Source organism: Apostichopus japonicus, chromosome 18 (assembly GCF_037975245.1).
Source record: "Apostichopus japonicus isolate 1M-3 chromosome 18, ASM3797524v1, whole genome shotgun sequence".
NCBI classification, from domain to species: domain Eukaryota; kingdom Metazoa; phylum Echinodermata; class Holothuroidea; order Aspidochirotida; family Stichopodidae; genus Apostichopus; species Apostichopus japonicus.
The window spans coordinates 13,183,190-13,209,409 of record NC_092578.1 but is presented as its reverse complement, the minus strand read 5'-3'; the positions used below and the strand labels follow the sequence as shown (position 1 = coordinate 13,209,409).

General features: G+C 36.5%; 1 protein-coding gene across 1 annotated transcript; it reads left to right on the top strand.

The window, feature by feature from the left end:
• Positions 1–6,190: 6,190 nt before the first annotated feature.
• Positions 6,191–17,854, top strand: LOC139958661 (sterile alpha motif domain-containing protein 3-like). Its single transcript, XM_071955908.1, has 9 exons — positions 6,191–6,372; positions 9,361–9,590; positions 10,231–10,339; positions 10,992–11,159; positions 12,180–12,273; positions 13,200–13,544; positions 14,220–14,400; positions 14,927–15,012; positions 15,856–17,854. The coding sequence occupies exons 1-9, from the start codon at positions 6,362–6,364 to the stop codon at positions 16,138–16,140; spliced, it is 1,509 nt and encodes a 502-aa protein (XP_071812009.1). The 5' UTR covers positions 6,191–6,361; the 3' UTR covers positions 16,141–17,854.
• Positions 17,855–26,220: the final 8,366 nt, after the last annotated feature.

Sequence of the window (26,220 nt, the reverse complement as noted above, 5' to 3'; positions counted from 1 at the left end):
CAAACTATAGTTCAATATAAGTACCAGGACATTCATGCCGTCTGCGAATCGATCATTTTAATGACTAACTTAACGACAGATCTTAGTCCGGGTTGGTTAACCAAGGAGATTGTAACAGCAGGGTACTCTTACGTGACCGTTATTGTTAATGTTAAACTTCATGAGATAAATCCAAATATCACACAATTAACTTGTACGTATACACCTATGATACAGATGTGCTGTAAAGGAGCTGACGAAAATAGCACTGAAAATGTAAGCAAGTATTGTAAGATCGACACTTGTTCCCAGCACTTCCTCTATGGAATTTGTGTCGTATACACATGAATGATCTGTATAGAATGTCAGTCATTTTACAGTCTGTTCAACCTCGTTTGTATTTACCAGATGTTGAGAAATGATAATATTCTTCCGTAGTAATTAGTATACCTTTATTATACTCATTGCAGCATGCAGACAAGCCTTCGCATAAAGAGGAAAACTCACTCAACGGTGTTAGCTTATCATCCTCGAATTACTTCTCATTAAACTACTATAGAAAAGGCAATGAAGGATTTCAACTGGTGATTTTTTTTTCCCTTTCTTATTATGATTAAGTAAAGTAGCAGATGTAATATCATTAAACTAACGGTAAGACTTCATGAAAAGCAACATGAAACAGCTTCCTAGAATCCTAGTCAGGAACATTCATTACATGCTTGAATGACCAAAAGGTTTCTTGAAAGCTAAGGAATGAACGGAACTTAATTATGCATCGCTCGATTAGATATTATAAGGTAATTTGGGTTAAAGCTACCAAATTCTTATATATGAAATATGACAAACGAACAAACGTGTATATGGAGTCAGGAGGGTGGAGGGGTGTGGGGGAGGGGGAGGGGGATGTTTGCCATCAATCATTCCGAGTAAGGAATCACCATATTAGGGCAAATTTTGTTCAACATTCAGCTTTTAGCATGGATTGCAATGATAGCCTGGCCATAAAGTCACCATTATAGTTCAAGTTGGCGATGTACATCTCACAACAGCAGAGACAAAAAAAAAGACAAACATTTCTTCGAACTTTCGATAACCTGCTGAGATCATATAGCGTCCGTTCCCCGTACAGTTTGTCGTAAAGATTTTAAGCTTTCATTTTGACTGAGAGGAAATATGATTCCTATCTGACGTTTTGTCGATCCGTTGGGTAAATAGAAACCACCGTTTTGCTTATTATTGTTGACGTATGTTCATAAACATATAGTTTGAAGCTAGCTGACAGATTCGTGTTGTTCCTTCGAAAACTGTTCAGGATTTTTTGGACGGAGAATTTTCACCGCTAATCTGGCGAAATATTGTTTTTGTCAAATTTCGGCTAATAAATATGACACTGATGAAAGATTCTAGTTACATAGTCGTTAACGATAACGTCAGTACAGGATCTAGCCAATCAGCTACTGGCGATGTGATCATGTGATTAATTACAAGAATGACGTAACATAGAAAGGTGATGAGACTTCAAAGGAGCTGTACGACAAAAAAGGATGGAGTCATGACCGTTTATCAAGTCTGATGACGTCAACAGTTAATAAAAACAAAATGGTGGTTATACCAGAATTCTACTCACATACTAAGCATCAAACACTCTTTTGGGGATTAAATATGGCATTGTCAGTCCGTCCAAATTTAGTTCTTAAAAGTTGATTTATGAGATGATGTTGTGTTTTCCAATAATTACCCAAGTTTTGGGTCATATGTACTTACGCATTCAGCTGTATCTATATTTAGATATTGTTCTTCGCAGTCAACAATGACAGCACTAATGAGGACAATTTTTGCGTAGGCCCCTATATGTCATTCCTGAAAAGTGGAAAGCGTGTTTGCATTACCGCACCACCCTTACAGTATATTACTGCAGTTTACTTCAGTATATCTGCATGGCGGAGTTTTTGTGAATTTGACGATGAGAAGAATTTTAGAAGCAATGGATTAAGATACCCTAGTCCGTACGTGTTCCTAAAGTAGCTTCTACTGTACAAGGGAATTTATCGTCAGTCGCTAGTTAACAACGTCGCGCTTTCTGTCGTCAAGTCTAATACAAAAAAAAAACATTACCTCATAGAGGGAGTTGCTATTAGCAACCCCTTTTCCCATAGAAACTTATGAAGCTGTTTTCGCGGTACACAGTCCATTTCAGTTGTCTTTCTCGATGCTACAGTTTATGAACGAAATTACAAACAGCGCCATCGCCAAACCTCTCTATATCGACCGAAGTGTTAAAAGTTGAAAACCAAACAAAATAGGCTTTTCACAAGGACCACACAATTGCACCGACTTGTTGTGCGACTAAGATCTGCTAAGCTTTCCAAAATAATAATTCGGGAATTATTTGATGGTTTGACACTATGATATCGATAATAGGCCTATCCATATCTTATATGAGAACCTTTCGTTTTACATATTATTTACAACGGTAGTTTATATGACTGAGTCAGCAAGACTGTTGTTTAAAGTTTCATTTCTTTCCTTTACGACCCCTTAAAGATAGTAATTAATCTTAACATCTAACGTTCAGTACTTTGCAGAAGAAGTACAAAAGGCGTGTTTTTATTGTATGCAAAGAGAGTGCGTGTACGCATGCGTATAACGTATCTACGTATCGCCAGCTCCTGGTACTTTTAATGGCCTCATAAATAATGTTATATATGAAATGGTAATGTCGAGTCAAATTACAACAAGAAGTATTATAGCAGCTTTGAAAGATCTCCTACCCTCCCCCATACCCTCCTCTTGCTCCCCCCGCCCCTCCCACACCCTCATCTGTGATATGTTCTACTGACTAATTTAATACTCCTCTCATTAAAGAGCGTAAATAAGTTTTGGAATACCTTGTACAAAATATTGTAGCAACTTTTTAATACACTTAAATTTGGTATAAATAGACTGATGACTCTTAAGGTCGGGTCAAGTCTTGGCCAATCCCCCTTTCTTTTTTCTTTTTCTTCTTTTTTTCTTTTTTGTTAGCTCGGATCACTGTAATATGTACAGTCCTAAAAATAGCAACGATGAAACCACTTTAAAGTTTAATCATAACAAAAAAAGAATCGTACGTGATGTTGCTAGTCTGTCACTCTATAGAAATCATTCAATTTGTGAACAAGTAGAGCAATTAATTATTAAATAGTTTTATATTTGGCACTGAATGATATTAACGTATACAAATATCTAATTATAGTAAACGCAGGTGTGCATACAGGCTACATTACAGGAAAACGCATCTATAAATAGAGGTTAAGGTATAAAAATATAAAATGTATAAAGGTCTTCTATACATCTCAATGATGTGATGTTTGTTACAGCAAAGATTGGTTATATATCGCTCATATATCGATATATAGAAGACATAGACCGCATATTATCATTCAAAGAAAATATCAAGTTTAGTCGATGAACCAGTTTGTCCGAACTATGTGCTCTTATAGGCTTCCTTACTATTTTGTATGATACGGCATGATATATAAGCGTACTAAGTCAGGTCATGTCTTGACCTGGCGTCAGTTCATACTTTGATGAGTCCGTATATTGGTACTCATATACATGTACTCGTGGCCGGCGCCCGCCTGGATTTGTACCCGTATTCGCACTCCGGGGTATTTGTAAAACTAGTTTCTAGTTATACTATAATGCAAAGAATTCAGTACTAGTGATTGGAGTCCATGTTTCCGTATTAGTACTCATATTGATGGGAATTCCACCTACACTCGTTATCATGATGTTTAACTCGTTTAACAAGGCTCCCATCAGTCTACACTCTAAAAAATAAACGGGTAGTTCTACACTGTTGTCAGGTATTTTAACACATGGATTGTTATTAAACACTGGAAAAGTGTATAATAAACATCCACAATGTAGTTATACCATCACAAAGTGTAAACATAACCATTGCCTTGGCCATTACCCGATTAACGTGTACATATACCCCGAGGTAAAGCCGGTTTGTGTATTTCTGATCTTTGTGGGTAAATTTACATACTGTGCGTGTAATAAGACACAATGATTTATGTACATTTACACATTTACAGTGCTTATTTTACACTCACTTTTCAAAAAAGTACCCTTTTTAACCAATAGGGTAATTTTACCCACATAACATGTACTTTGCACGAATAATGTATACCTTAGTAACAAGGTGTAAAATAACCCTTCTTAGTATGTTGTTTTAAATCAAAAAGGGTATAACACCAACAACACTTATTTTGAAGTATCGTAAGAGGGTAGAATCACACAAGATAAGAGCTATTTATACACTTCATGTGGTTGTATTTGTTCTATACACTTGTGATTAGTTTAAAATGCCACCCTGGGGGAATTATCACCCAGTATTTATGTACTGAAGTATAAATTTACTCGTTCATGGGTTAATATATATCACTACCAGTATTTTCGGGTCTTAGCCCGTCATTATTTGTATGCACCCTATAGTACCCTACATGTACATTTTGGAACACAGAGCTGCCCCGGCGACTATAGGCCCAATTTCTAAAGTCCCAACAACCAATGCAAATTACTGTCAAAAGGAATTGGGGCGACAATAGGCCAGCTGTTTAGCTTGACATTTATTTATTAATAGCCTATATCGTGTTATAAATATACGGCAAACTGCACAGATATATGGAGTATCCCCGAATTTCCCCGTGGAAATGTCTGCATGGTTATTAGTAAAATAATAACTGTTTCTTATGTGGGGGTGGGAGGATATGAATGGAGTCGTAGGATAGGCCTATATGAAGTTTCGTGAAAGTTTAATAAGGCAAGACTAACTAATACAGTCAAAATAGCAAATGATCCTGAGGTAATGAACAGATAAGGAGCGGCGCCCAACCTATAAATACCAACACCTGATTAAGGGGTGCAGACAATTATCTATAAGATCTACATAGGTCTAACCATGGGCGCGTATGAGACGGGGTGAAGGTTTGCAACCCATCGATCAGAAGGTACCCTTTTCTTCAGACCAGCCGCTCTTTTTCGAGCATGCTAGCTTGTGTTGCGTCAGACCAACCCCCCCCCCCCCTCAACGAAGGTAGTCCCGTACGTTATGTACATAACAAAACAACGGAAAGTATATAAGCTACTGCGATCATTTTCTCGAAACACTGAATCCCTCCCCTTCTGGATTGGCCCATGAAGACGGTTTGACTCACAATCAGTGGCGTAGGAAGGTACTTTTGAGTGGGGGGGCTGAAGACTGATGGCCGGCCTGGGGGAGGGGTTTAAGGGGAGGGGGTGTCCCCCTCCCCTTTGGAATTTTTTGCATTTCCAGGTGGCCTCAGATGCAATTTGGTGCAATATAGCACACTTCAACACCCACTCCATTTTGTAAACTTAATTTTGTATTTTCAACTGGCCCTAGATGCAATTTGGTGCTCCAAATGAGATTTTTTTCTCATTTGGAAATGAAAAAGGGGTTTTCTGACCTGCGAACCGGGGGGGCGGAATGATACTTCCGCCCCTCCACATTTTTCACTGGGGGGGCTGGCGCCCCCCCCCCCCCCAGCCCCCCGGTTCCTACGCCCTTGCTCACAATTCAAACTGATAGAGCCTAAACGTGAGTATTTCTCGAGACACTTGTTTACAAAATATTCTTAGAAGTACAGCTTGAGCTAGCTGGAACAATATTTTTGTCATGATTGTGTACGTTTAAGTGTTTTGTGCTTTTTCGCACGGCCAGCATACATTTATCCCCACAACGGATGATAACAATGCCTGGCCCTTAAACGTCGACCATAGCTGAAACATTTTTTTCATTGTGACTTCTATAGAATTTTCTACAATGATGTACTCATTCGTACTAGAAATAAAAGTTACGTTTGCAGCCAGGCCGCGCCGAGAGAATAATGGCAGACTATACGTCTCAGAAGTGTTCTTACTTCTCATTGGTTAAAAACAAATTTCCTAAAACACTACTTTACATTAATTCACTGAATACAGCCTTTCAAGAATGTGGATGTGGTAATAAATATTGGTAAAAATGTAAAAGATTCAAAGTTGGTATTCCAGAAAATGGGTGCATATCTGAAAAATTAGAAAGAACCCCACATAATATCAAATGAAAGATTCAAACTTTAAGCCAATGACAAGTTTTCTTTCACAAAGGGTGGTTCGTTCGCGCTTGGCGCCTGGCGCTAACACAATGCCTGAGACCTACGTACGTACAGTACAGTATACAGTATACTGTCATCACTGCACTGCTTGGCGACCAGTCCTAGTATTTCTTAGTTTGTTCCCGCAGAAGCGCTTCGCCGTCACATTTGACGAGACTTGACACGACTGGACTTCACCTTCAACGGCCGCTTGTATTTTTATATGAATCTAAAGCAACATGTCACAAGTGTAAGTTGACGTTAAGCCCTTGAAAGAGTTGTTTGGTTTATAAAAGTACAGATTAAATAACTGTTATGCCTAGGCTTTACTAGCCTAACTGTTCTGCTACTTATTCGCCTATATAAGATTAGAAGACTTTATAACTAAGCCTAGGCTATGTCTTACAAGTAACAGCCACTAGTACAATGCAGGGCCTACACTGTGGCCTACCATTGTATCAAAGTTTATAAGCCTAGCTAGCGCAGGCCAAGACTGAACTATTAAAACTGAGTGTGCATTAATGCTGTGAGGTTTGTCCAGTACTTATGCCAAGCCATCCTAATAAAGCCTAGCCAAGGTTTTGTTAGATTAGGCCTTATGGCATCCTTGCAGATGCAAAGTTGTTCAATATGTAACACTTTCAGGACCATTACTTTCAAAAAGTTGTTACATCACATAAGATTCTCACATAGTATTGAACCCAACTTCTCCATAAGATGTGGAATAGATGGTTGTGAAAGAAAATATCGGGTGTTCAGCACGTTTTATTCCCATCTGCGGAAATTTCATAAAAGAGTGTTCGATGTTAACATAAGGCATGACAGTAACTCTGGTGGGCATGAGGATACTGAAGTAGGCACAAGTCTAGTGACGGAAAACATTGGTTTAGAAGTTGATGATGTGACTCATAATTCGCATAAAAATAGTCTTGCAGAATCAACTGGAATAAGTGCTATCGATGCTGCTGCTCTGGGTGATGGATCACACATCAGAGAAATCGGTGAAAGATCCACGGAAAGAGACTTTGCTCTTTTCATCTTAGGCATGAAAGAGAAGCATAAACTACCACTTACTGTTACAAATAGCATAATATTAGAGCTATCTGAACTCATCTATAACAGTTCAAGGGATGATAGCACAGAGATCAAAGAAAAACTTTCAGCTTCTGGTTTCACAGTGGCTAAAAATCCTGATATCTTTAACTTTATCGATGAAAAGTTTGAAAAGAAAAATAACATCTTTGAAAAGTTGGCCTCAGACTATAAACAGACAGCTTTTTATAAGGAGCATTTTGGTTTAGTTGAGCCAGTTGAACATGTGCTAGGTTCCACCTGTGGGAAAGATGATACATTCATTTATGTACCATTGCTTGATACTCTAAAAAGTCTTTTAAGTCATGATGATATTTTAGCAGAAGTTCTGAAGTCCCGTTCTAGACATGGGGACAAGCGATATGAGGATTACTGTGATGGTGAAGCATTTCAAAATCATCCCCTATTCTCTTTGGAGCCACATGCACTCCAAGTTCATTTTTATTATGATGATTTTGGTGTGGTGAACCCACTTAGAAATAAAGCTAACAGCTACAAAGTTGCTGCATTTTATTTTGTTCTTGGAAATTTATCCCCAAAGTTTCGGTCAAAATTGTCATCAATTCAGCTTGTTTGCCTCTGCTGTACAAGATTAATAAAACAGTATGGCTTTGGGAAAGTGCTCAAACCGCTTCTTGAGGATGTTAAAGTCTTAGAAAGTAAGGGGGTGACAATAACAACTTTAAACCAGGAGGAGTTTACATTCAAGGGTTGCATTAGTTTGGTTTCCATGGATAACTTGGCAGCACATCAGTTAGGAGGCTTTCAGCAACATTTTCATGCTGGTAGAATATGTAGATTTTGCATGGCAAGTAGTAATGACATTCAAGATCATTTTGATTCATCCAGTTTAATCGAAAGAACAAGTGTTGGTCACAAACATCAGGTGCAGTTAGTTATGGAAAATCAAGGTCTTAGGCATGTTTATGGAGTAGCTTCTAAATCTGTTTTGTCAGATTTGCAATACTTTGATGTAATCAGTTGTCTACCACCTGATCCAGCTCATGATTTGCTCGAAGGACTTGTTCCAGAATTAATGACGAAGGTTGTGACAACATTTATTCAGGATGGCTTTTTCACTTTGGAATCTTTTAACAGTGCTTTGAAACTTTTTCCCTTTGGAAAAAGTGATCAGAAAAGCAAACCAACTTGCAATACCACTGCTAACCTGGGAAGTTTCAAAATCAAACAAACAGCATCTCAAACATGGTGCCTGATGAGATTATTGCCTTTAATCATAGGAAGCTCAATTCTAGAGGGAAATGAATACTGGGAACTATTTTTGTCACTTATGTATATTTGTGAAATTACATTTGCTCCCTCTATACCATGTGAAATGGTTGCATACTTGGAATATTTGGTGCATGGATTTCTGGTTGCTCTGAAAGAGCTCTTTCCTGAAGATAGAATTAAACCCAAAAGTCATTACTTATTGCATTACCCTCGTTCAATATTGAAATATGGACCTCTTGTTCACTGCTGGACAATGAGGTTTGAAGCTAAACATGCATATTTCAAAGAAATTGCCAATAGGCAGAAAAACAGGCGGAATTTGTGTAAGACATTGGCAAGGCGTCATCAATTACTTATGTGCTATTATGGAGCTGGTCAGAATTTTTTGGATGACAAAATGACATCCAACTCAGGAGGGGACATTCAAAAGTTACATCAGTTTTGTGATGGGATTCAGAGAGCTTTGAAAAGTCAATTTCCAAGCATTGAAGAAGTGCATACATTAGCTTTTGTTGAATTACACAGTTCATTGTATGCAAAAGGTTGTTGCATGGTTCTAGAGGCAAGAGAAAATAGGTTGCATGAATTTGGCAAAATAGATGCAATCTTTATCAAAGGTGGTAAAGTGTATTTTGTTTTGATGGTTTTGCGCACTATTGGTTACAGTCAACATTTCCATAGCTATGTATTGTGTTTTCAACAAAAATGGGTCATATTTGCTTATGAAGATTTTGCTTGTCATTTACCCTTATCAATTTACACAAATCAAAATCAGAGAATGGTAACACTTAAGTACTTTGTTTAGAGAAACATTAATACTTAAAATAGAGCATCTCATTCCTTATCATTGTTACTTTGAACTTCAAAGGTTAGAAGAAACAACTTTTTAGTTTCTATATATTTGTGTCTTCAGTGAAGCACTTAAACGGTACCATGTAACTTATGGATCCAGAAAAAGGGTTTTCTTATGTAGTGCAAGTGATGTAGAACCAGAAATCAAATCTCAATTTGGGATAAAGAAATTTTGGCTTCAGGTCTTTGATAAAGACTTTGACGACTGGGTGGACATTGACGGTGATATAGAAGAAGAGCAGATGGAAGATAAAGCAGTTAAACTGAATGTGATTGGTGAAAGAGATGAAGGTAAGTATAAATGCTTCTTGTACACGATTGCAAAAAGATTGTTGTCCAGAAAAATTTGCCTATCAGCAGCATGTTTATTACCATTTCATGAAGGAGCCTTATTGGCATAATATGATGTGTGAACCCCATTTGGAACTTATTGGTACTTGGGTAGTTCCAAGGATAATATATGCACATAAAACATTCTTGTATGAATGTATGTACATTGTCATAACCTCTCCTCATGGCTTTCCCCCTACAGTAGTGGAAAGTTTTGGGATATTTGACAGGAGGAAGTCACTATAGTATTCATATTTGAAATTTCAGGGAAGCTTTAAGATAAGAAATTATCACAGTCTGAAGGTATTCTGCAAGGGACAAATTGGTATGCCAAAGTTGAATACTACTTCAAATTTTCATTGTAACAGTTTACAGTTTGCAATATCAATCAAAAAGCATTACTGTCTAATGAAAGTGCTAATCAATATCAAATTGGTTAGCAGTTGAAGATTTAATAGTAAGTAGCAAATTGCAATGCAAATCCAGTTATTTTGTTTCTTGTACTTATGAGCAACACATATTTAATCTTTACATCCTGGGGTTTTGCAAATTAGAAAAATAATTTATAATACATATTTTGGACACTCCTTTCCTTTGTCAGTTGCATGCCTCAGTGCCAGTTCATTTACAAGCTCTTCAAGTTCAGATGACACCATTATATTGGCTGGAAATGAAAGAGATGTACCTTGTACCAGAGATGTTTCAGACAGGTAAGACATGTAACATTTCATGTTTGAATTATTATCCTACCTTGACAGAAGCAAAAAAGAGCTTATTTAAGGGAATAAGCAGTTGCCCCAAACTAATTTGCAATATCAGCTAAACCTTGCAAATTTCTGGTGCTGACCTTACAATTATATTTTATGGCATTTTAGAACATAAATATTGCATATAAAAGACAAATCTAAGAGTTATGGTGCATGAATTCAACAATTCAGTAACAAAAACATTGTCACATGAGTAGGAAGAGCCATAATAGAAATATTATACTACAGTATACTAATTCAAATCAGGGTGACTGCATTTTCTCTTTAAGCTATCACTACAATATATTAGGGTATGGGGGTGGGGGGTTGGTGGAACTTGGTTGGTTAACAGTAAGTCCCACACATTCCCTAAAGAAGTTCAGTACAAAGCCCCTTATTTGAAGAGGCCATTTAATATGAAGTCACATTTTGCTAAGTACTGACATGCATGTTCAACAACTTACAGCTGAAGTAGTGAAAATCAAGCTGTTCAACCTGTGTCAAAGTATAATCTGTATTGTTCATGTAAAATTTGTTTAGGGTCACTTTATTGAAAGTGCTAATTCTATACATTTTGCTAATAAAGTTTTGTTTACCCTTTTTGCATGCTTGATAGTTTTCATGAAGAAGAAAAGTTCTTGCCATGGCCAAACAAGTTTGAGCTGCATCAAGATGATGTTAGGAGAGACATCTTGGTAGAACTATTAAAAGGGGGACCTGTCAGCAACAGAATTAAATCTGCTGTAATCCAAGCTACATTTGACAAAATTTGTTTGTTTACTGTGTAAGTACCTTTCCCTATTTGAATATTAATATTTTGTCTTTTCAATCACTAATGCTAAACCAGTGTAAATTTTTGCCTTCAAATGTCATACGCATGCATAATGCACAAGTCTTTGGAATCTTGACTTTTCAACATCTCAGAATTACTAGCTTTGAAATATGTCAATGTGTAAGTATGCCATCTTTGAAATTGTGGTGTTATTTAACCTGGAACAATAACACCTTTGGAAGCCTGTATTTTCGCATTTGATTTTTTGCATATAAAGACGTCATGTGTCAATAACCTACAGATTTTAATATTGTGGAACCTTGGAATGATGTGGTTACAACTTTGTTAAAGTTCTGTTGATATTTTAACTTCAGATGGGGATATCCACATTACCAAAACAAACAAGCTCAGACAGCGACCTCAAATATAAAATCATAGCCTTTTAGCTGACTCAGCCTGTCTGGGGGGAATGGGGGTGCTAGGTAAGGTACTTAGTACAAGCAGGACTTGATGGTTAGTGGGTAAATGGGTGAACTTTTCACTGTTATTATTAAGTTGCAAAATAAGTTGTTGATATTATTTTAAAAATGTAATTTTTGGTGTTTGTGTGTGTAAGGTTTATTTCAATCCCAGATCAACATCAGACTAAAACAAGGAATTAAGAATTACATAGTAAAAACAAAACAATTTAGACAATATATCTTCAAGAATGATACAAGAGACCACTATAGAGATGGTCCGCAGTATCCCGTAACATAAGAAATTTCTATTATGGGAGATCATTGGGCCTGTATGAGTCTCACCCAACCAAGCCCTGTCCTGCTGATATGAAGGTTAAAAACTGGAGCTTTTGGAGCCCCAGACAGTACCATCTTTTCCTTTCACTCCACATTTTAAAAAGGCTCCCCCAATATACTAAACCCCCCCAAAAGAGTTGGTTAAGTGGGTAATTGCCCCCCCCCCCTCCTAAATTTTACAGCTGGCACTAACCCTGTATGTGAATCAACTATAAAGTGATATTCTTTTTTGTAGGTATCCTACTACAGATCAATACAATACAGCAGCTAAAGCAGTCATAAAGTCCTTTCCAAACTTGGCAATCAAATTACCATTCTGTGAGCCTTATGTAAGTATATGATTAAGCTCTTCATTTATTATCTAGAAGGTGGGCGTATATGTACATATAAAAAGCACCTGACTAGATTGTGTAATTTCGACTACTTTGTACAAAACTACCACTACTAATGGTATCAGTCAAATTGGTGCTTTTCAGGTAGACAGGAGACTATTTTCACTGTATTTGCTTAATTGTCAAAAGCCATTTTTATATCCAGTAGCTGGTGCTAGTGAAGAACTATGTACAGCTGGATCTTTTTAATAAAGACATCAAATGATGGGGCATTCAAAACTAGATTGTTTCTCCTGCCATTTCAAGGGCAAAATCTTACATCCACTATAGATTAATTTTGCTGTTGGTTTGTAAAAGTACTTTTCAGTTTGAGGGAACTTAACTGGGTGGATGCAAGGGTTGAACTGCTGCAGCACAGGGTGGGTGGGGGAGGGGGGGATATTGTAGTCTGGGGTCTTGTATACATGCAGATGTTTGCACATTAGCCCCCTCCTGTGACATATATGTATACATACATATTCATATAATTTACTGGCCTACCTGAGAAGATGCATGAACCAGTACACATTGTGCATGCATCTGACATGAATGTCCAGATGTGCATGCTTGTAAGATCAAGGTGTCTACTCTTTAAAATGGGTGAGGTGACATGATGAAACATGTGCATAAATTACATTGTGAGGTTGCCGAGTTTTATACCTAACAATAGTGTTGAAGTTTGATTTGAATTGTTCAGCTGTTTTTAAGACCTTGTAACAAAATTACAATATACTTTGTGTTCAAGTGTTCATCACAATTTCATAGCTCTTTAAATTACAAGTCCAGACTGAAGAAAGGTATTTTAACAGAATATGTAACATTGATATCAGATTATCTCATCATACTGCAGCTTCCATTCATTCATTCGTATCTTGGTTTTGTAGGATGCATTGAAAAATGCACTCAAAGATAAGTTCAGAAATGAGAGGAGACACATGACGAGGGATGTAGTTGTGAAGAAGAGGAAGACATCTACACATGCAACAACTGACGAGGGAGAACGAAAAGACGGAGCTGATTGGACTCTACCTGAGGGTGAAACAGAGGAGACTATCAAACTGCACATTAAGGAACTACAAAAGGAATCAACAAAGAAAAAACAAGACAAGAACAAAATTAAGTCATTAATGGCACTGACATTTGGAGAGAGAAGGAGACTTGTACTTGAGGAGAAACCACCAATAGCAGAAATCAGAGGCAAATTTCCTACTCTATTTTGTGCAGAACAGGTAATTTCAAACATATGATTCCTAATTATTAAGACTTATGATTATAATGTTCTACACTGGAAATTGTTGGTTTGACGAAATCATAAGCCAATGTTAAGGCTTGTGTATGTAAGGGTGAATGAACTTGTGTTCATGCTGCATAGCTTGCTCTCAGGATTTCTCAGGAAGGGAAGCTTCCTTGAATCATAGCTGATATTCATGAAACACAGTGCAATAAGTGTTAAAATTGTCAGTTACTGGCTTCTTAAAAATCCCTTAGAATGTTGATTGCATTTGGTTAGTAGATGATTCCTACCTTTTTTAGTTCAAGAATCATTTGAGGTAGACAAAGTTCAAGGAAAAGGGTCATGAGTGCATTTTGCCACAAATTAACCTGCCAAGTGAGCTTATCATAGCTGTTTTATTTACCATGGAAGAAACACATTGTTAGCTTTGACAGGGATTTTCAAAAAAGTAGGTGAATCTAAATACCATGGATGATATGTAAGAGTATTTGAATGTTTAGAATTTCTACTAAAATAGAGGTTTGACTGAAGAAAATCATGAATAACTGCCAAAACAAGATTCTTTTACTGACTTAATGATCTAACACGAATACTTGGCTGAAAGTTCCTGTTTGAAAGTTATTTATTAATACAATGTCATTATCATCCTTTTTATTACCTTAATTCATAGATCATAGAAGATTTTTCAGCCATCATCAGTTGGGATGCAGTGTCGGAGATGTTCTACAAAAATCTTGATGACATTGCAGCAAAGATCATCACCTACAACACAAATCACTCAAAGGGCACTCTTCGATTCCTTGTTGAATACAACAACTTTATTCAGCAATTGACAGAAAAAGACAAAAGGGGTAAGTTAACATCTCAAAGTGCTGAGTTAATTACCAAAAATAATAAAAAAGTTTACTATTATGTAGACTAGGAGATATGTCTTAACAGTTTCAATTGAGACAAGCATTTTGTCAGCTTCTTAAAATATAAATTAGTTAAACTGATGGCAGATGTTTGAAAACTTAAAAAAAAATCCAAGGTCTTTCAAGATAATGAAGAAAAATGTGGCCAATCCTGTTTCATATATACAGGATAATCTGAGCAAGGAGACAAGTTGTGACCATATGAGGCAAAGTAGCAACAGTGTCGTCATTGGATGAATTAGATGGTTTACTGAATCCTGCAATAAAACATTAATTAAGGAACACTTCAATGTAGTTATTTTTAAGAGTGCAGAGATAAAACTGCATTGATACACTACATCAACTTACTAAATCATTATGTTATTTTCAGGAAATCAGCATGAAATTTTTTACTGTTGTGTTACATTTTACATTCATTTACACTGAATGAAGACAATAACTTCAGTGTTTATTTCTGCTACAGATGCTACATGGACCGCAGCTCTCTGGATACTACCTGGCTTCCTGAAAGAAGATCGCAACTTTCTGTTTATAAACAGTGATGATGATGTAAGCTTCCCATTTTAATAACCCTTTCATTAGTTGGTGTATTATTTGTAAACTTGCAAAAGATGTAAAGAGTAATATGTCGATAACCCTTCTAAGGCCAAAGAAATCTATGCAATGCTGATCGGGGTGTGTGTGAGGCCTCGGTTTGTAAACACTATACCTCAAGAAGTGAAAGATGGTTTGCACTTCAAGAGTAATATGTAGATAGCCCTGGTGAGCAGATGATCCCTATTTTTTCTTTGAATTAAAAGATAACACAAGGTAACCCTTGGTGAGTAGGTGGTTCTTCCTGTTTTTGATTGTGGTCAGAGGTCATTTGAGATCAACAAACATGAAAACCTGAACCCTTTAATTACCACCACATATCATGAATTGAATTTAGGTAGCATTTGGTAAGTAGCAAATCCCGAATGTTTTGTATGGAGGTCACAGTTCACTTGTCTTCAATTAGAGCCAAGTCTTAATAAAGTTGATCGCTGAAGAAATGATAGTTGGTTTCAAATTCAATCTTCTTATATAGGCACCTATTATTCGATACTCTAAGGCCAATGGCACTTCTGGTGATATCAGGTCAGCACGGTGGAAGTTGGAAAATATGCCATCTAATGTTGCTTCATAATGGCAAGGAATCACTAAGTTATTTGACATTCTGGTTTATATATACCCTGAGTTATAGAAACATTCGCAATATTCATTTATAGCTAGAAATGATGCTTATTCAAATCAGCTCCCAAGTAATATTATCAAATGCAAGTTTAGTGTATGTGATTCTGAAGAAGCTGGATTACCTTTGAAAATGTGTTATCAGGAATTAATCATCCTATTTATTTCATTGTTTGATAGGTTAGCTCGGATGTTGAAATCAGCACACCGGTCATAACATACACTGGGGATCCGCTGGACCCATCAAACATAACAATCATTGCAGAAAACGAAAAATGCAGTACTGCAGCATCTTTCCCTGAGGCAGTTCTAATCCTGCTGGCAACATATTATGTTTTCAACATACAGTATAACGGCAAAGTAAAAGGAACACTGACATTTCTGCAAAATGTTCTGCTGCAATGCAAAGACAAGGGGAAATTGCCTCAAAAGATCATTTCATTAATTGCAAAACTTCAAGCATGATTTATTTCATTTTGTGACTTTTCTTCAAGTTCTATTGTTTTTCTGTTATTTGTTGACCCAGAATTATTGTTAGTTATGTTTTTCAGATTGTTTGCTGGATTTGCATAGTGTTGTTTTCAGGGATTTAGTTTGTTAGCACAATTTTACAAGACAAATAATGTGTAAAATGATAATTTGGGTAATTCTTAGTACACTTAAATGATATATAATACTAAACATTACAATATTGGTGAAACAGTGAGATCAGGGGCAACTACAAGTTTGAAGTGCTGTGACATGCCTTGTTATGACGAAGAGCAAAGTTGGGGGCGAAAATTTAGTTGGAACACTAATGCAACTTTATAAAAGGTGTCATATAGTAAAGTCAATAATAAGCTGTTAATACAATTAGAACTGGGTGTAATAAGAAGGCCAAACAGCAATTAGTTGATATTAAGCAAATTATCTAAGCCAGTAAATTTTTTATACATTCAAACCAAGATTGATGAGCATTAAGAATAGCAAATTGTGTACAGTAATATTTTGTGATAAATTGTGGGGTCTACAATAAACATAGAGGGGTATAGTGATTAAGGTTTAACGTTCAGCCTAGTTGAAGCAAGCTTAGTGTAGACTAATTGTATGCTAGTCTTCCTCAGTTAGCCTCGGTTACACTCAACACAGATGGTTAATGGTGATCATTCACAATCATAGGCCTAAACTTAAGCATCACCGTATCTTTGCTCGATTTGATTTTGTTTTTGTCAATTTATACCAAGACCAGGAAGTTGTTATCGATAATCTTTGTAATGCTTGATGCACATATAAATAAAATCATGGAGACAATTGCTGGAACAATTAGATCAGTGACAAGAAAGTTCCATATATTGTGGCTTGTTCTGTCACAACAAAATTTGGTTGGTGGGGTGGGGGTGGTGCACATAAACATGCACCACTCTAATGCAACTTTTTGAGTGTACTGTTGTATTCAAGATAAATCAACATGAAATGTTAAAGCACTAAGAACTGTATAATTAATCATACATTAGAGTTAAGGTATGTTTTAGAGTTATTAATTTACAACTTAGTAACATACAGGTCTTATCATGTAAACCTTTATTGTGTTGATGCAACATTCATGGTCAGTGAGAACTGATGGGTTTGATCATAAACAAAAGCATGTTGATGTACCTGCATTGATTTGCAAAGTTAGTTGTTTACATACAAATTGTTTTTATTAGTAAGTTATTATTGTTTATCCCAATATTCTCCAAGTTTCTCAATTTTTTGCTGAGCCATTTTATAAAAGTGGGAGTTATGGTCTTTTTTACCAATGTTATGCCAAAGTAATGCACTTTTTGAGTGATACCAGATTTTTAAGGTGACAGTGATACAGCATAATCATAACAGACAACCTGAAAGTAATATTTGTGGTCAATAGAGATTTATGTTAATGTTAAAAGATTGGCACACCTTAATTTTACAAATGTATTCATCGATGTAAATGAAAATTGTTACATGGTTTAATACCTGACATGCCTAGTAATGGGTTGTGGCAGTTTCCAATTGTTGAGAAAATGTGATCATACATTAGTAAATGTAACATTTTTTAGTCAAGGTTTTACTAGTATACACATATGTTACCAACTTTAAGTGTTGCTTCACCATATTGTACATTATGCATGAATATTCCTAGATTGATATAAACATGCTATTGCATTGATTATTCATATCACGTTTATGCAGTGTAGTATTCATGTTTGAAGTTTCTAGTTTTCTCCTAATTTAACATTCTTACCCATTATATTAATTCAAGAATCTGCACAATTAAATTGCATTGTGTTATGTAGCCCAATGAAGGTATGCTGTGTTGGCCAAATATGGTCATCTTTGCTTAAAATTCTGAACTGTTTTTATTACCACTCTTGAGGAAATTTTTCTCACTGAGACATTCAGTCATCTTGTGTGCTCAATGTAGAATGTCTGTGAACCATTGGAGGGTAGTGACCTCCAGGAAAGTATTCTTTGAAAACATCTAGCGATTATAGCATGCTATAATTTTGGGCCAATACAGAATACCTTTAATATAATTGTAAATTATGTGCAGCAGCATCAAAGAGGTAGTTGTACATCTTAAGCATAATAGTACCAAAAGATCTAATGGAATAATCCCACACATCAACACAACTAAGTCATAAATTTACACCTATATTGTTTAAAAGTAACCAAATAGTGGGTAAATGTGAGTCTTGCTTAGCAACTCAAATAATGGTAAATTGACACCTAAGTTGTGTTAAAGTAACCAAATAGTGGGTAAATGTAAATCCTGCATAGCAACACAAATATGGGTAAATTCACACCTAAATTGTGTCAAAGTAACCAAATAGTGGGTAAATGTAAATCCTGCATAGCAACACAAATATGGGCAAATTCACACCTAAGTTGTGTTAAAGTAACCAAATAGTGGGTAAATGTAAATCCTGCATAGCAACACAAATATGGGTAAATCGACACCTAAATTGTGTTAAAGTAACCAAATAGTGGGTAAATGTAAATCCTGCATAGCAACACAAATATGGGTAAATTCACACCTAAATTGTGTTAAAGTAACCAAATAGTGGGTAAATGTAAATCCTGCATAGCAACACAAATATGGGTAAATTCACACCTAAATTGTGTTAAAGTAACCAAATAGTGGGTAAATGTAAATCCTGCATAGCAACACAATAAAGGGTAAACTTACAAATAAATTGTGTAAAAGTAACCAAATAGTGGGTAAATGTAAATCCTGCATAGCAACACAATAATGGGTAAATTCACACCTAAATTGTGTAAAAGAAACCAAATAGTGGGTAAATGTAAATCCTGCATAGCGACACAATAAAGGGTAAATGCACATCTAAATGTGGTTATAAATACCCATACTTTGTGTCCACATGCGGGATTTACATTTACCCTATTTTGGGGTAAATAAACCCTTTTAGTTTTTACAGTGTACGGTCACCAAGCTATAGTAGAAGAAACACCCACACAGAGATATCATTTTGAATTTAAAGAACTGACGGATGAAAGCGTTGGCCTATTCAACAAACCACCCCCAATTAACTCATCCCGAGTCTCAGTTTGCAAGTATCCATTGTATGTATTCTTCTTTCTATAAGGATATTTTCGAAGGAACTCTTTTGTTCTTTTGTCCATTGACATGGACCTTCTATCGGATATACCCCTTTAATGTATGCCTAACTGTGGTGATAAGCTGCGACAACGGTCAATCTCGTAAATACTGCAGTATTCAGTTAGAAAACTAACCATATACAGTTATTGCTCCAGTTTGTAAGCAAAATTCGACTAGATAAAATTGACCTAATGTTTGTGCTAGATACGATATCAGTGTACGTCGTACTGGTGTAAGAAAACTTCAATATTAAAATAAAGAGAATTCACAATATGTGAATATACACACAAAAATGGAAGACTTCATTGAGGTATACAGAAAGGTTATGTTAGAATAGACGCCGCTAATATTATTTAGAAAAATAAACAGATACCTTAGGAAGTCAATACGTAGACCCCCGAGATGTATGACATGCACATTGTAACAAAACCGACATGAAACATGTATAGAAAAATACAAGACATTTGTGATGGCCTATATAGGAATGTTTCTTTTCTTAGTTAAACTCTTCTTGAATTTTATGATGCACTTTGGAAGTAGATATGTGGCAATAACAGCTTGTGGTTATAAAGGTAAACCCCCTCCCCCCCCCCCCCGAGATAATAAAAGGGGCGTGGTTTGAATGTATTTTAATCGATATCATATGAAATAAAATCTATCGACTGAACGACTATTATCTCAGCCTGGATAAACAAAGGCCTTTTAAGCTGCCAAATATATCTTCTTGGCACCGCGGGACTATTAGAGTGTCTTACGTCACGATTTGTCGCTTAAGTATTTCCCGCCTGTGTAAATATGTAACTTATGAATTCAACCATGAACCAGAAGAGGAAAATAAAAAACAAACTTACGGAACGGTTATTAAAAGGATAACACTGCAGAACCGAGATGGCGGTTAAATTTGTCTGTTTCTGCTCAATGATAGAACAAACAAACCCTGTGTGTATGCAACCGGGTTATCTGATTATATACTTTTACAGCATTCGTAATTTCGTTTTTCTTATATAGCAATGCTGAATTCTTAAGGCTTAGATTCCAAAATTTCCAATTCATTCCTTAGTGAGCTTGGGGAGGGGGAGGGGCGCAAGAAGCTACGAGAAGAGTATAAAGAGGGGCTAGGACAAGCTGGGTAAAGGGGGGGGGTATAGGCGAGGCAAGCAAACTGATTGATCAAGTTAATTATTCACTGGCTAGTTTTCGACTTTAATATTTTATCACGTGATATATACTTTGTTGGTCTAATCACTGCCAAGAAAGATTTAGAAATCGAAAAAAAAAATTGCAATAGAATTAGGCTAACTAAGGTATTGTTTTGTCTGTTCCCTTGTACGTGAAAAATAATACTTATGGGGAAAATTGTACATAAGTTACCAAACACGAAAGGTATCACCTAACCTATACGACCTTCTAGCCTTACTTTCGTTGATAATAGTGTAAAGATGTAGAAACAGTTCGGTGAATTATATAGAGCAAGCTGTTGGAATATTACCAAATAAGACGAGGTTTGATCATCTTATTGATTATGACCTTGATGATTCAGATGGAAGAATATTAATAATATCTCATTATTACATATATAACAGCTGGGAAATTTTGGTCTTTGGTTTATAGCCGAAAAGCTCTATATGCGGAACACCAAAATGACCATGTCTTAAAATAACGAAAGCATCATTTTAAGTAAGTTTCTTGAACTTTATCGCAAATCAAGTTATACAGTTGTTTCGCGTAGTAATCTAAATTGGCATAGCCTTTGTTGACGCTATATACGAACTCGTTGATTGTATAGCCTGCAAATGTAATTAGTTATCAGTTACAAATGTAATTAGTACAAATAAATTCATGGTGAGAGAATTGTATATCTAAAATACTTCATAAACTATACCGGGTGTATAATACTGTCTTGTATACTTATCAGTTATTAAATATGTTTGGGCGGGGATTTATACATCTGTAACATAACTTCCTCATCTAAATTGGCAACGCCATGTTTGATGTTTTACGAACTCGTTTGATTGTATAGCATGCAAAGCTAGCAGGCAGACGTTGGTGAAAAACGTGGTGAACAGTTTATCGAAACGTATTGCCAGTAAAGGCCACGTAGACACAATTATGTTAACCGTCCATTTAGTTTCAAAAATATACGGTTTTGTATTTCTTCATTAAGGCTTCGTCGGAGTTTGTGAGTCTGTTTTTTTTTTATCGCTAAGGGTGTTTTCTTTGTCTTTATAATCTACTGCACTGCACGTGTGTAGCTACCAGCTAATAAAATCGAAAGTGATACAATATTTGAATTTTCTTAGTAATTGCAAAACGCCGTGACTAATTAGTACAAGTAAATTAATGGTGGGAGAATCGTATAAATTCAATACTTCATAAACTTATACCGGGTGTATAATACTGGCTTGTATACTTATCAGTTACTAAATGTGTTTGGGCGGAGGTTTATACATCTGTGACATAACTTCGTCTTAGAAATATTTAAAAGAAACTTATATATAAATAAAATATTTGATTGATTGATTTTTTATTTAGAAATATTAATTTTCAAAAATTGATGGAGAGGCAATCGAATTTTGAAAACGCTCAAAGTTGAAAAGTGCTACTACATTGAATGACGTAGAACAAAAAGAGAGAGAGAAAAAAAGAATGGGTATGCATGGATATTTTTTATGTTTTATGTAATTTTCTTTTCCAGTTTAATATTTAAATCCAGGTTGGTTGCATCCAAAGAATATACAATTTTACGATCAACTTGTTTTTTTTTAATTTTTTTTTTATCATATCTTAAACTTAGAATATCACTCATGGCAAACCCATAGTTTTTTATTTGACAAACATTAAAAAATATGTTTTTCAGCGTAAACTGAAGGTTATCAATATTTCCCCCGAAATATGTGGGATTGTCACCTGATAGTCAAGTGGTGTGTTTAAACACCAAGACACACTATTCGGCCATCCTGAGAGCCTTTACCCCACCAACACCCCCACCCACACCCCCACCCCAGAAATGAAATTAATAACATTAAACCATCTTCAATGTCTGAATAAAATGCAGCATCACCATCGGCAGGGCTGCCATATCCTGTTTATCTCAGATTAATACTCTAAGTCCTGGGGCGAGTTTACACTGTTCATCTTTATACGCGAGTAGCCGATTTGCAGAACTTGCCGAATATATCAAAATTGTCGAATTTTCGTCGATAACTGGAAATGAAATTCAGTCAGTTTTGTAAGACGGATATTCATGCAATTGATATTTTAATGTAGTAACATCTCTTTAGAACTATATAGTGTACTGCTTTAACATGACTGTACCGGGTTAGACAAATTCATTACAAATGACCGATTTGTCATAATTCACAACAAGTATGCTATACGGCAGGGTTGTCCAACCTACGGCCCGCGGGCCACAGTCCGGCCCGCCGCAGGGTTGCGTCCGGCCCGCCAGAGATGCTCTACGGTGCGAAATTTTAGTGAGCAGATTTATTGATAACAATTTGAAGCTATATAATCAATCATTCGAACCTTCATGGTCCAAAAAAACTGCATACAGGTGCTCACAGTGCTCACATTTTGTTGCCTTGGGCTTCGGGCAACAAAACGGAAATCAAGCGTAGGGCTCCTGCGGCCCCTCCTTCATCATAATCATTCCATGTGGCCCTCCTCTGTAAAAGGTTGGACAAGCCTGCTATACGGAGTAAGTCTTTTTGCATGGGTGGATGTCTGTGAGGTATCATTCAAATGATTTAACATCTGAATGAGCTAACTAGTAAATTCAAATCAACTAAAAGCGTCACTTTAATCACTTATTTTCACATCAAGGCAGACATAACGTTGAGTTATAATAACATCAATATCGATATAATGTTTGACTAGAGACCCTAAAATTAAAACGAGTTCATCTTTCCTTTTTTTTATATTATATTTGTTCGTTCGTTCGTGTGTAGACATGCATGTTTTGTCGACAGCATATGTCTATGTGTTAGTTTGACCATGGAGGTAAAAACACCTCCATGGTTTGACCGTGCGATGCGTCTATCCCATTCCAGGCCTTTCTTCTTTTTTTGTTTTATGTTTCCTCCATTATATATCATATTTTATGTATATACATCTAAACTAGAATAGTATATGTATAAAAATATTTTAAAAAGTCAAACTATTTGAATTACGTCAATTACCGTAATTATTGCCGATATATCATCCGACAATAAAACGAGAATATGATTAATGCTAGGCGGACTGTGACATAGTATTACGTCATTCATTTCCACCCTGCAATAGGCCTTTTTGACTGAATAGTATACACGTATACTTACGCTGCGTGTCAATCCACCCGGTTCTCACAGTCTCGTGCACTAATATTGTATCATAATAATATAATAAAATAAAACAACAATAACAATAATATCGTTGCATGTAGTATTACATGGTACAATGATATATTATGATAACAATTATATTGTTAATTTTTTGGTAATATAACAGTACAGTAGTATTGTACACTAGCCTGTGCATCGGCAGGCCAATCAAGTTTGTTGACTCATATATCTGTGGTTTGCTCCTTTCTTTTTGTGGCGCACGAAGAAGTTTTATGACAGCGAAAAGGCCTCAAATGACGACTATCTGACTACCGCGTCGCTTGGCTGGATCAATGGAAATTTGTTACCATGGTATTCCTCTTCAAAATCCCCTCAACATCAATTGTCATGACGTCATCGACGTCTGACGTCACGCGACGGATTTTGAAGCGTCGGCAAACACATGAGAAGCGTCTGTGGGACAGCTTGTGTAAGCTTTTATATTTTCAAATAAATCGATATGAACGCGACAGAAGGGACGCGAAGCAAATGATATTATTATATCTGAAGCAAAAGGCTTTTTGTGTCGCCAAAGTTGTAATTGCAAATTGACACACTCAAGGAAGGCCGAGGAAGACAAAAATCAATTCCTCAATGCGGCGTTGGCAATTTGAAAAATAAATTAATGGGATAGGCTGACCTAGATTACAATCCCTGGGTTTACCGATGTAGCCGTAACTTTTGTCCTCCTATAGAGATAGTGACCGGCGGAGATTATTTACCAGGAAAATATACTTTTCAAGACAAAATATTCTATGCGCAACCCACACGAAAACACAACAGACACCCACCCCCCCCCTTCGCTTGCCCGCCCACCACCCTTTTTCTCTCTCCCTATTCTTTTCGTATTCTGTGAGTGAAAATACAAACTTACAGCTATCAGCTAGCAGTCATATATAGCGTATGACAATGTGCTGGAAATATGAGTAAGGTCTTACGAATTAAGCCACCGACAAGGAAGCCATTTAAAAGAGAAAAACGCCTATATAGTGTCTTGATGTTCTTCAATTGTGACCCGCATTTTATAAGCAAACTCGGCACTTGTTTCGGAGATTTCGGGCTTTATAATGTGTGTTCCTGTTTCAAGACTGTTATGGCTTTATATACAAAAGGAGACTAAAATTGCGATATTATTATATCATTCCGGACTAAATAGACAAGGATATAAAATCTGGTCGGACATTATTTCCTTAGAAAGTGTGGTCCCTCCATACTGTCACACCGGCATCGGAATGCAAAAATAATAATAATAATAATAGTGGTAATGGTGATGACGATGATGATGGTGATGGTGGTGACGACGATGACGATGACGACGACGATGACGATGACGGTGATGATGACGATGACGGTGACGGTGACGACGACGACGACGATGATGACGGTGTTGATGATGATGATAGGAAAGGCAAGCTTGGTTTATGTAAAGGTAGATCGCTATCACATTAACGTAGCCACACGCATATTTTACAATACCTCACAAGCCCATCGCGAACTAACGTATGCATGCATGGCAGTATAGCCTACCATGTGCGTGAACATATAACCTTCCATGAATGCTGTATATGCTATCCCTTGAAATTGTGCGATTAATTTTAGGACTTCCTTTGCAGTCGATCATCTATAGAGCAAGATTGACACCGTTTATGCCCATATCAAGGAACCTGTATAGTGATCATTTAACGTTGGGGGGGGGGGGGTGGGAGGTGAAAGTAAATACATTGGACTGCGGTGTGTATTGCTGCATGTGAGGTTGTCACGTGACTCACGTGGTCTGATTTAAACCTTGAAGTTGTAGCGATATTTGGTTATAGCTTTTTTTATTGATGTTATTTCATTTACATTTACAATTAATTACATTCAATACATTGAACCGCAATCAATACAATTTACATCTGTAAATTTGTTTTATGTTTTACAAATTAACGGTTTCCATCAGTAAAGTGGCTGGACAACTAAATCTAGCAAACATATCATTATGCTTCAGCGACAACTCCCCCGTTATTTCTTCGGAACCGGCGACCCCACCCTACCCCACCCAACCCCACCCATCCCGCCCCCACCCCAAAGGGGGTATCATGCGGGCATGACATTAACCAGGTCATTAGAATTTATAAAACAACGGGGGAAAACTAGACAGTAGGGCTGGGTAAGGGGTAGGGGGGGGGGGGTTTAATGGATGGTAGGGAGGAACAGTACAATTACACAGTAGGCCTATAGGATACGCAGAACTGAGATACAGATTGGAATCTCGAACACCTGGGAACTTTACAGTAACAGTACCCAGATCCGTACGCTGTTTATGGCTAAGGATGAGAATGCCAAATGAAAGGAATGCCTCTGTTGCCGCTATATGCAGAGGGCGACATTGATTCTATTTTTAAATCGGGGAAAACGTTGAGACAAAATTGCCGAGAAAGTACCTTTAACTGCTATATAATGTGCTGAGAAGTGAGATATCGTTTGAAAAAAAAAGAAAGAACTTTGGGTATAGGATTAACTACTCTTGTGTATTTGTGTCAGTAAATAAAATTCAAAGAGTCCAATTTGGTAAATTTGATGCATTTC